The 12,372-nt window shown below is 40.3% G+C and overlaps 1 protein-coding gene across 2 annotated transcripts; it reads left to right on the forward strand.

The window, feature by feature from the left end:
- The first annotated feature begins 1,008 nt into the window (after nucleotides 1-1,008).
- On the forward strand, nucleotides 1,009-9,715 carry si:ch73-62b13.1 (uncharacterized protein LOC100002270 homolog). 2 transcript variants are annotated; one of them, XM_017418862.3, is made up of 3 exons: nucleotides 1,009-1,139; nucleotides 4,760-4,931; nucleotides 5,641-9,715. In XM_017418862.3, the coding sequence occupies exons 1-3, from the start codon at nucleotides 1,137-1,139 to the stop codon at nucleotides 6,759-6,761; spliced, it is 1,296 nt and encodes a 431-aa protein (XP_017274351.1). In that variant the 5' UTR covers nucleotides 1,009-1,136; the 3' UTR covers nucleotides 6,762-9,715. The 2 variants fall into 2 exon arrangements, with proteins under 2 accessions (XP_017274351.1, XP_017274350.1); XM_017418861.3 differs by lacking the exon at nucleotides 1,009-1,139 and having other exon boundaries at nucleotides 4,179-4,931.
- The last annotated feature ends 2,657 nt before the right edge of the window (nucleotides 9,716-12,372 follow it).

Here is a 12,372-nt window from a genome sequence, read left to right on the forward strand (position 1 = left end):
TGGAATGAGGGAAAATAGAGGTCATTGTGGCACTGTAACCCCATTGGAGGACAGTTTATCTGTGTGTATCTGCGAGCCTTTTGCAGAGAGAGTTACTGGGATGCAGGACTGATTGTTGACGCTTAGCTGGAAGCTGATGAAGCCTGCTTCAAGAAACATTACAACATCTCCTGCAAACCAGTTAAAGGTACTCATTGCAAAGTCATTAAGACTGGACAAAAAAAATCAAAAAATAATAACCAAAATATGCACAATACTTTCCTCATATTGATGGTTAATCCATCCATCTTCCACCTCTTATCTATGGTTGGGGTGCAGAGGCAACAGGTCCAGGAGAGAAACCCAGACATCCTCTTCCCCAGCAACACTCTCCAGCTCCTTCTGATGGATCCCAAGTTGTTCCTAGGCCAAAGAGGATACACAATACCTCCAACGAGTTCTGGGTGTGCCCTGAGGTCTCTTCCCAGTGGTACATACCTGAAAAACCTCCAAAAGAAGGCATCCTAATCAGATAAGTCAAATGATAAACTTACCTGGCAAGCAGAAGTTTTGCAGAAGTGTTTGATTGCCAAGCTCTACCTTTATGGCGCTCCTCCACCCTGCAGATTCAGCCGACTGCTTTGTTTACAATGAGTGCATACCCACATTTTAGAGTTGCATATCAATATATCTGGAAAACTACAAGAGTAAACTCGTTCAATCTGCACCATTTACCACCGTTCAGGACAACCTCTTCATGTTTGATTTCACAGTTCATAATAAGTACTTTTTAAATTACTGAGTAGTAGTAGTATTTGGGCTAAGTGGTACCTCACTATGTGGATTATTTCCTCTCCTATCGGATGGAAGACGTAATGAAACGCGCCTCGAGCATCAACGCACGAGAATCTTGCACCCAATCTGTTACCTCGGCTTGTGTTTGGTTTCTGGAGGGGGGTGAGGGGGAGAGATGCTTCCTCTCCCAGCCTCTCCTTCCGTGGCGCGTCTCCAGCTCTGAAGCCACTTTGGCTCTGGACACCGGTGGAAGCGCTCCTCTCACACACTCACACACACACACACACACACACACACTTGTGCAAATGCAGCGATCAGGACTGGACTGACCGGAGAAATACCACATCTAAGGGAAGGCGGTGATGGTAAGGCTGTTTTTGTTGTTGTTGTTGTTTTCCTGTTTTTGGACCGCTTCCGTCCGGAAAAACGCGACTAAATTCGGACTCCGAAAGGATGAAGGAAGGAATTTTAGAGAAACGTTTTGTTCATGCAGGGAATGAAAGTGTGTCGGAGCTGCACACTGGTGAGAGTTTAATTCTTTAATTCTTACTTTCTGTGCGAAATTCTTTATGAACTTCTTTTAGGTTAAATTCGTTTTCTGCTTTTAATGAAAGCAACCTTCTTATACATATTTTTAGGCTTTTAACACCTCGTGTTAGACCTGATTAGTGTAATATTTTATTTAAAAATTACATAACAGATAGGCTACTTTTAAAATTAGTTGTGTAATTAGTAAATATAAGGTCTCTACAAAGTGAGGAAGTAGTGTTGTTTTAAAGGTTTTCCTGTATTGTGGAACTGCACATCTTTTCTTTTGTGAGAATAATGTGTTGATGTGATTATGTGCCATTGGGTTCTTAGGTGCAAATTTAAATATTCATTTTTTTCACAACTGCTTCAGCCTCTAAATTTAATGCTGAAACAACAAACTTCAGTACAAGTTGAAAGTATTTATCTCCTTTTACTCAAACCAAACCGCCTGCTCTCCACATTTGTCTCTGCTTTCAAACAGCGAGAACAGCCAGCATTTAACCTGTAAAAGAAAAAAAAGCGTTTTGACCACAGACAAGATAAAATGACCTTTTTCTTAATTTTTCCTTCTTCTGCCTCACTGATGTTTTCTGTGTGGCTTTTATGTACGACAAGCTTCACCTTCTCTCTTACCTCAGGAGGTCGTCTGTATAACCAGGGCTTGCATGCATCTTGTTGCTCTGCTCAGGCTTTGTGGACGTGATGTTGGTTAAAACTAAGGGAAAAAAGCGGGGGAGAAAAGGATTGATGGATGGAGGACGGGGCGAGAAAGACCAGCCATTGGTTTTTGCAACTGCTCCCCGGTGTTGCTACTGTTGCTCGCTCCTCTGTGTTTTCCAGGATTGATCACCAGCCTTTGCCAATAAACAGCCTCACTCTGAAGATGTGTGAACTCTCCGAGGCGCCTTAATAGAAAAATCATTGGCACTGTCCCCATCCCTCAATAACTCGCATCTCCAAATCCCTCAGTCCCACCCTCATCACTAACTTCTAACCTCATTTGTTGCTTTTATTTTCCACAGAGGCAATTACCTTCCTCGCATCGACACTCTTGCTGCTGGCTGTGTTATCTCAGCTGCGCCAGTGAATGTGCCCAGTGAATTTACAACTCAAACCTGCTGGTGGAGCGTGCGCCACACAGCGTAATCTTTAGTTGATCCTGTCCCTGAGGCTCTCATCCCTTGTAAGAGCTGTTATTTTATGAGGGAGACGAAAAGAACGAAAGAAAGAGAAAAAAAAAAAAAAGCTGAGACCATCCGAAGCTGCAGTCTCCTTCCAGCTGTTGACAGAGTGTCTATTATTTCTGATGCAGGAAGAGTTATAAGACAGGGAGGCAGGAGGACTTGCAAATCAAATTGCTTAAATCTATTGAAGCATCCGTCTTCGTTCTCCAGAGGGCAGCAGGGTGAAGAGCGGAGAGGCTCTGAGCCCTGATCATGACTGGAAAGGAAAACAAAACCCTGCCACTGAGGAATTGTCTGATACGTCTTGGTAAGCCAGCTGTGTACTACAAGCGGCAGAGGGATAGCAGGACTATTAAACTGATATTTTTTTAAAGTTTTTTTTTTATATTTCTGCACTTTGTACACATTCATGTCTTTCCTGTTTTAGTTTTTTTTTAACAGACTGTATTTCTGTTCCTGTCAACTCCCAGTCTTAAGAAACTTTTTCCCTGATGAGTTCATTCTCTGTGTTTTTAGCTGTATTCAAACAGAATGGCTCATGATGTCAGCTTGATTCCCTTTCCCCCCCTTCACCCACGGAGTAAACGTCTTTCGTTTGGCGCTGTTTGTGATTAATGGAACATCAAAAGCTCAGTGTGATACGTTCCCGAGGATATGAGTCTGCCAGGGACACATAAACATCATTAATGAAGAAGAGGCAGATTGGAGATAGACAGAAAGAGGGTGAGGGAGCAAACAGGAAGGGGAAAATTTATTTTTTTGTCAGCGAGATGATGTATACTCACCTGCAGTTATGATGATGATTGGCTCTGCAAAGCCACTTCAAGGTATGGACAGTTTACACCCAGAGATCTACATCAGTTTTATGCTTATATGAATGAATGAAGAAATGGCAGCCCAGTTTTTTTTTTTTCTAACTCCATCTGGGAAATTCACGTCTCCCTTTGCTCTTTCAAGCCCAGTGGCAAAGAACTCAGAAGCACACAAAGGAAACATCTCCACTCAAGAAGACAGCTATATTTATCTGAGTATGTAGCTCTCTACTGGGCTTAGAGGCTTAATTACCCAGAAGAGGGGGAAGAGAAGATGAAATGTAATTATGCAACAGTGTGCAGAGTTTCCCGAATAGTGCTGCTGTGGTTGATAGGAACATCGCTGCTATTTCCAAAGGTCTGACCTTTGCATCTTTCTTTCCAGTAAAAGGCAAAAAAGAGCTCTTCAAGAAACAAATTCTGAACTTTTTAACTTTTAACTCATAATATTTAAGCTACTTATGTCAGAAAGGGTATTAACGGCTCTCTGGGTTTTCCTCTTGTAGATAAAAAGTTTCTTGGGGTGTTTTTTTTTTATTTTTTATGTGGAGGGCAATTTGAGAAGTTGTTTAATGTTTGGTGGATTCTTCTAAAACCTAAATTACCACTCAGCTTAGCATTAGGTAGTTTTGACTTTGTGTATTTCTGCAGCCTGCTAATGCTTATAGACTGCTTCATATTTAATGCACCAATTTTCTACTCTCATTAAAAAATGTATTTAATGCAGAATGGTGAGTGCCGAATGTTAAATGGGTTGTTAAAGCTAAAAAAGAGAACATAAACTATAAGCTAAAAGGAGCAAAACACTAGCTAAAAGTTAAATTATGCAAAAATGCTTGTTAAAAGACCAAAGTAATAAAACATTATCTTAAAGCTCAAAATAGCAAAAGGTTAGCTAAATGTAGCTTAAGAGGATAAAAATAGATGCTGAAGCAGATTTCACAGAAACAGTTTTTTTAAGGAACCGAAAAAATCTCATTGTATTTCTATCAGAACAATAAATTAAGCCAAATATTTAGAAAAGTACAAACGTTACAAAAAACAAATTTCACAGCACCCATCTCCTGAATGACCCAAACAGTTTGATATATGAATAGCTAAAATAGCACAAAGTATGCAGAAGATGTTAAAATGCAAAAAAAGTATCTAGAAAACCCCAAAAAAACAGGAAAAAATGTGTGAACGCTGAACCAGCATTCACACAATTATGTGTTTTACTTAAAATAACCTACTGTTACGGTGTACGTTCTGTACTTGCAAGAATAATCTGTAAAAATAAAACTAAAGGAAGGTTAAACATAACCTTCTGCTGAAGTCTTTTGATCAGTCGAAGACCATCAGTAAAATCCTGCAGGCACAAATGTACGGAAGCTGCACATGCATTAAACTGTTTTTTTGAAAAAAACTATCGAAATGAAATCTCAGTTAAGGTCTTTCTGTCTCCCCCGGTGGCCTCAGCGTGAAGGATGTAGAGCCAGAGGTGGGGGCAGGATGGAGTGCTCCTGGAAGACGATCCTGCTGCTGGTGTGTGCGTCTCTAGGGGTCCAATACACGGCCATCCGAACGCTGAGGGACTCGCTGTCTGGACCCTGTCGGGGGGCCTACAGGTGCCAGAGCAGACACCACGGAGGTACAAGCTCGTAACAAATTAAGATTGCCCCAGATATCGTTTCACATTTTAAAATAAAAGCAAAACCTAAGACGTGAATTGTTAATGAAAGGGCAAAAGGATACATTCAGGACAGAAAGAATGAGGCTTCATCATCACTGCTGTTCCTAATGCGAAAATTAAAGAAAGGAAGCTGATCGTTAAATAAGGGAATTCCCTTTAAGTGGATTGGATAGAGAAGTGAAATATGCGTGATTTGTTTGGCAATTATCCTCCAATTTATCTGCTTTAATACCCTCTCATAGCACAGATGTAACTTGCCAGCAATGAGCTCCTGTGTACCCAAAAAAAAGCATCCCCCTTGCAATCAACTCTTCATCAGCAGTAATTACACATTAGCTATTTGCTCTATATTTAGAGATCCGCCATTTCATAAGCCCCCTCTGAAACCACCGGCAGACAAGCAACTTATCATGCATATTTATCCTCTGAATTATTTAAACTTTATTAGCTTTATTTAGTATTTTTTCCAGGGTTATATATTACTGTAGTTCACTTTTATGAGCTGACGTTATTCTTCTGAAATGAAAGGAATAGATCTTTTCTTCCTCAGAGCTTGAAATAATTATAACCTCATGTTGTGGAATGGGTTATTTAAGGCTGTCGCTTTTGTGAGAAAGTGAAGCGAACGATAGTAGTGCTGAAAGAGTTTTTCTTCTCTTTTCTTTAGATTCCAGATGGACAGCCTTGTGTGATGACAGCTGGATGCCCGTTGAGTTTCCTCAGAAGCATATCCTGCTGTTTGCCACCACACGCAGCGGCTCCTCCTTCACCGGGCAGCTCCTCAACCAGCATCCTGGGATCTTCTACGTGTTTGAGCCTCTCTACCACGTCCAGCAGGCCTTCACGAACTCCAGCAGCAGGCTGCGTCGCACCTTGGACCGCCGAGCCCTGCTGGGAGCATACAGGGACCTCCTCCTGAACCTTTACACATGTGACCTGCACTTCATGGAGAATTATATCCGCCCTGAGCCTCAGGACCACATCACGAGCTCTTTGTTCAGACGGAGCTCCAGCCACGCCCTCTGTTCTCCTCCTGTGTGTTTGGAAGGGGTGGATGCAGTCGATCCGCCCGATGAAACCTGGTGTCCTAAAAAGTGCGGGGCTTTGAATCTCACTTTAGCCTCTATGTCATGTCTGTCCAGGGGACACGTAGCCATAAAGACTGTGCGGATTCCTGAGGTGGGGGACCTGCGCACCCTGACCGAAGATCCTCGCCTGGACCTGAAGATCATCCACCTGGTGAGAGACCCCAGAGCCATCTTGGCTTCACGCATAATGGCATTTTCTGAGCAGTTTCACTCCTGGAAGATATGGAACGTGACTGGACGGCAGCCCCGATACGTAGACCTGTCGCAGATCACGAGCACCTGTAAGGACATGGTGGCCTCGGTCGAAACGGGCCTGCAGAGACCAGCATGGCTGAGGGGACGCTACCTGCTGGTGCGATACGAGGACTTGGCTCTCAGCCCGGAGGCTAGAGTGACTGAGATCTACAGGTTTGTTGGGCTCGAGATGGAGGACAGGGTGAGGATGTGGATTGTGAAGAACACCAACAGCAACGTGTCGACTCCATCTGAGTGGAATTACAAATACTCCACCACCAGAGACTCCAGAGTCACAGCAGAGAGCTGGAGGCTTCGCCTTAGCTTTGACATTGTGAGAACGATTCAAAATCTTTGTAATGACACTCTGGCCCTGCTGGGATACAGCCAGGTTCATTCTGCTGCTGAACTCCGAAACTTGTCACGTAGTTTGGTGGAACCCAGGACATTTCAGCCTGTCACATGATTTTAGTATCAGTTTAAAATGTTATTTTTTTCCTGTATTTATGCTGAAGTTTCAGTGTGTCAACATGCTGATAAAATGAATGTATCTTACATTAATCTTGACTAAAGTTGCTTAACATTATCAGTGTTAAAAGTGCCAGATAAAACAGCACTGAGACCAACGCCACCATCTGATTCCAGTCCTAAATGAAACCAGGATCGGTACAACTTTAGGACTTTATGTAAAACTTTAAAACCAGTATTAAAACAACAGAATTCAGATCACAAAATACAATACAGAAAAAGTTCCTGTGCCCAACAGTTTATTGTTTATAACCTTAACAAATATACTCTTAAATTATTGTCTCATTCTACCAAATTCAAACAGACGATCAAAACATTTTTTAGAAATGATGGAAATGTCTGAATCTAATAATCAATACTGTAGCAAAATCCTCTTCCCAGTTCCTTCTAGATTTAAATGTTTCCTGATTTGTAGACCTGCCGATCCAAAAGAGGGTTTCTTGCACCATTGTTTGTTTCATGAGAGTTCAAATGCCTTAGAAAATAAACAACGCTGAACACAGAAAAATAGCTCTAGTTGCTTTACAAAATGTAGGAGGTTAATCATTCTAAAAATGTAATGTGTGATTTTACTGCAGATTTGGATACAGTGAAGAGATTTTAATTTAGCTTACCTTTAATGCCTTCTTTATAGGTGATTACAACATTTTGAAACCATTCTCATTAGGTAGTGTTGCAAAGAAAAATTAGATTCTGCTAAAACCTTTTTTTTTTTCTTTATATGCTGTCTTGTATGTCAGATTAATGCAGCATTTTAATTGTCCTCTGAAGTAGGATTTTCTGAGTTCTACGTCAAAAAAAAAAATTGGAATGTTCCCCAAGGTTGGATTTTTGACTCAGAAAGTCAATCCAGTATGGCCGGCCCTCGCACGAAAGTTGTCGTAAAAAACCTTTTATTTTACCTTTTGCCAGTATGTGTCTCAGTCACACACATAATGCTTTTCAACCACTATAAGTAAACCTGTTGCTGCAATGTTTGAATGAACAGAATGCAGAGAAATCCCATATTATTGACTTTTGCTGCTAATAGTAGTTAGCTTGGTCACTGATCACAACCATCAGTGAATCTTGCTGGTTTTCCAAGTTGCAGCTGGAACCCGATAAAGTCGCGTTCGATGTCATTCCCAGATCCGAGTTCAAACCTTTGAGCTAAAAGGAATGCAGCATAAGGCCCCGTTAACACTATGAAAATATGGAATATGGAAATATGGAGCCGTTTCTGCCGGTTTTTCTGCATCTGTCTCTCTTCATCCCTGTCCTGTGCTGAATAATTGAAAGAAAACTGTAAAGGTTTTAGGAGAATTTTTAGCCAAACTAAGCATGTTCTTTCTCTATGTTTTGATATGTTAATGTTCTTGTCACATAGTGGTGTGGTATGGGCATTTCAGCCTTTTTCTTAAAATGTGTAGATGGAGAAAAAAATAAATAAATGGTGAAAAAAGGAGCTGTTTAATAAAAACCTGCAGTAGTGTAGGTGGGGCTGTTATCCATGCCATATACAGAGACAAATAGTTTCTTTTATTCATTATTTTTTTATTTTTCTGACGTTATTCTACTTGTCATGTTCTGAAGATGTTCATGAGGGGTGTCGTGGAAAAATGCAAACTAAGTTTTCTTCAGATTTCCTGCGAACATTTCCCACCCGAATGTTCCAAGTGAAATATCTGGCTGTGTCAGTGTGCAGATGAGGCAGCAGCTCGTTCAGAGCATGCATATGTTTGCATGCTGCTAAGAGTTGCTTCATTTTTTTTCTCTGATGGCCGATGTGTTTCTTTCTAATTTATATGTTGGGTTTGTTTGGTTACATGTTGTATCAGCATCAGCACAACAAGGAGCCTTCTCTGTTATTCAAACACTTTGTAAGGAAAACAGTGATTTCCACTTTTTTTTCTGCCCTTTGTTCTACATCCTGTGCGCTGGAATTAAAAACCCACCCCTGCACCCCTTCTTTTACATTTCCAGCTGTAAGAGAGCGTCTGCAGCAGAAAATCTCCTGCTGTAAAGTACTGTACTGTATGTGTGTAAGCTGGAACTCCAGAAAATGTCCTAGTGTTCACACGTTTTTCTGAACATTTCCAAATTCTGAAATGAAACTAAAAGTTTTAAAAAAGCGTCTAAAAACGTGTAAAGCTTGATTGAATGTTGGCTAAATTACAAGTGTGGGTCATAAAGATTTTTTTTTTTTGCAGAGGCAGAAACCCTTTCTGACAAAAGGGATTCATAATATCTACAAGTAAGAATTGATGGAGATAATGTTATATATTTACTGTATAAATATTTCAAACTAGCTCCAGATCAGCTCATATATGCACACACATCATGGTGCAATGCTCTGTGCCGCCCGGCTCCCTGCTCCTGATCTCAGAGGCCTTCTTTTTGAAAGCTGCCTTTTTGGTTAGTGTTGATTAGAAGGGCTGGTTTTGTTCCACTGACCTGAAAACCTTCCTGGAGCCCAACACCACTCAAGTCTTACAACAGTGACAGACTGAGCTCCGGTGAAATTGAGTTGTTGATTTTTCTCCTTTTGTTGTTTAGCTTTTACATGTTTTTAATTTGCGGAAGAAAAGAAATACACAGGATGAGGCTTAAGCAAGTTAAGGGAATTTGTTGCAAAGATAAGGAGGAAAAGGAGGAATATATAGGGCTTTTCCGGGAAGCATTTCCAGTGACGTTCTGAAAATGGCACATACTGTTGCAAGCAAATGCTGGTGAAACTCTGTTTATTTATTTTTAATAAATCTGTTGTGTCCTTGTTGTATAAAAAAAGTCCTGCAGCTTACTAAAAGTGTGCAAATGTTATGTGATGGACATGTTTATTTATTTATTTATTTATTTATTTTCAACATAATGTCCTTGGTGATTTTTTACAACTTTTTAAAATAAACTATCAACATGTGGAAATTACTTGTTTGATGTGTTTAATTTAGTTGTATAAGCAAATCAGATAATATTTAAATTTTAAAGCTGAAAATAGAGAATTATTCAAGTCAGTACCTTTCATTTCGATTCTCTTCTGGCCTCATTCCTCTGATGCATCTTTAGTAACTTCTGTTTTTGATGCAAGAAAACATGAATTTATCTTTGAACCTCACAGGGATGATATCAGTATCATTCAGCCTCTGTCTGCTGTGCGGTATGGTCAGAGATTAGACAGCTATAAGTTCTGTTTGTACTTTGTGTCTAAACAGAAAAAGGATGTGTGCCGTCTCCAAGCACCAGCATATTTATTTCTTTTTTATGTGGAACTGCTGTCTCAAGATAAACACTGTTTGTAAGGAAACTCATTGCATGAACAGTAGACAAACCACTGACTGACTGTGATTTTCTTGTCTTTTGAATGTGAACATTGCATTTAAAAGGCAGTGTTCACATTCCTATGGAGGCTGCAGTTCTCTCCTGCTGGTAGCTGTGAGCTTTCTTGCTTATGATGCTGATGAAAGCCACAACAGAATGATGGAAAGTGTGCAATTTCACTACAAGAGTCACGCTGCTTTGTAAGTACTATTAAATCTGAGGTGAAATTGTCCCTTTAATAATGTATTTTTAGACACCCAGTCCTTCTCATCTTTCCTGTGGCTTCCCTTTAGATGCTGACACCAGGGATATATCAGCACAAAGAATTGATCTACAGATTCAGCTGAGGGGAAACAGGATTTAAGATGCATTGAGAAAAGACCAGCCGCCTTTCTTTGAACTTAATCTGCTGGGCTACACAAACTGGCCATAAAGCAAAGCTTTATGACACCCGAGGAGATGTGCTTCATCGGTTTTTCCATCCCCACCCTGACACACAAAGCTGCAAGTAGCCTGAGTCAGCTGTCAGCTAATTACCCAGTTCTTCTGCACTCAATACAGGCAACGCCTTTCCGTCTCCTTGAGTGCACTGATAAATTCAGGTCTTATCAACGCTGGAAACAAATATGAGGTAGATGCTGGGAATGGGAAATGCAAAAAAGCACACCATTCATCAGTGGTTCCCACCCTCACAGAGCTGTCAGACCGCCAATTTTTGTTTCTAGAAGCGACAGATGCGTATAACTTTCATATTTTGTTGACCCAGAAATGTGTAGTGTTAAAAAACAAGTGAGTCTCATCAACAAATAAAGACAGCAATGAACACAGGGTTTAGAATGGCTTGTTTTACTCACTAATATTGTCCTAAACATAACCAAATCATTGTGAAGCCTAATTAAAAGTACTGCTGCAAACTATAAAACTAAACATAAAAAAGGTTCTCCTAAACTATGTCAAATGGTACACTTTAAAAGAGTTTATTCCAGTAGTTTTCCAGATTTACTGATATGCAATTCTGAAATGCAGGTACACACTCAATGTAAACAAAACACTCGGCTGAATCCCAAATAGCTCTCCCATGTTTGTCACATTTTTTAACCTATTTTCAGTCACTTTGGCTGTTTTTGCAGGTAAACAAACACAGGCGGTAGCTGGCAGCTGTTCACAAATTTTGCTTACAATTTTTGAATTTTGGGATACAATAATCATCGATATGAGAAGCATATTTTGCTTCTTACTTCCTGACATTGCAAACAGAGAGTAAGCACTAACAAAAGTCCAGTCGATTTTCAATCCAGACCCAAAGCGTGCAAAACATGCACTAGAATTCAGAAATTCTTCTGAAATCTTTCACATGGGTGGGAAGTGAAAACAAAAATCTGCAGCTTTTTTGCTCCAGACTTGTTGATGTGATTTTATTTTTTATCCATATCCCGACAGACCCTCCATCTGAAAGATTGCCAAGTGAGATAATGTGTGAATGTAGCAGATAATCTTCCAAAACATTTACTGCAAGTGTGCCAGTAAGCAAGTGAGTGTGATGGTAAGAGCTGCTGCTTTTTTGCTGACTTGCATGAAGCTTTCTACTTGCTCTTCTATACTGTGGATCCATTAGCATACTGTACATGTGGTATTGAAATGGACATAGATGCAATCATCTAAGAGCTTCATCTTCTACTCAAGGTGCTGTAAACTGCAATTTCCACAGGGTACTTCTTGCATCGTGACCTTTTTAGGGTAGCATATCACGTGTGTTGAATAAGGCAGTAAGTGGGCAGCCTCAGCAGACATTTTGAATTCCTAATTTTTCACCTGGAGCATTTTTCTGGCTTTAAAGGAAGTGCTGTTAAATGATTTATACTCATCATACTCAACAGACTGAAGCTTCTCTGTCAGACTGGGTGGGTTTTCATTAGTAACAGCTCCACTCACATATGAGGTCCCCACAAGGGTTCATATTCGGTCCAGTACTATTTTTCTTTTCCCTCTACGTGATCCCAATTGGATCAGTTCTTAATAAATGTGAATTTTTGTTCCATTGCTATGTCTATAAGGCTGAAATTGATCTCCCCTTAAAAAAACATCCCCTGTGAAGGACTTGCTGGACCTTCTCAAAGATATAAAATAGTAGATGTCTCTCAAAATTTCTCCAACTAAATGAAGAAAAACAGAACCCTCTGCCCTTCACTGCTCCACAGTAATCTTGGTCTTTTGGAAACTTAAAAAAAATGTTGATGAAGTTTTGACAACACCTT

Source organism: Kryptolebias marmoratus, linkage group LG11 (genome assembly GCF_001649575.2).
Source record: "Kryptolebias marmoratus isolate JLee-2015 linkage group LG11, ASM164957v2, whole genome shotgun sequence".
Classification (NCBI taxonomy): domain Eukaryota; kingdom Metazoa; phylum Chordata; class Actinopteri; order Cyprinodontiformes; family Rivulidae; genus Kryptolebias; species Kryptolebias marmoratus.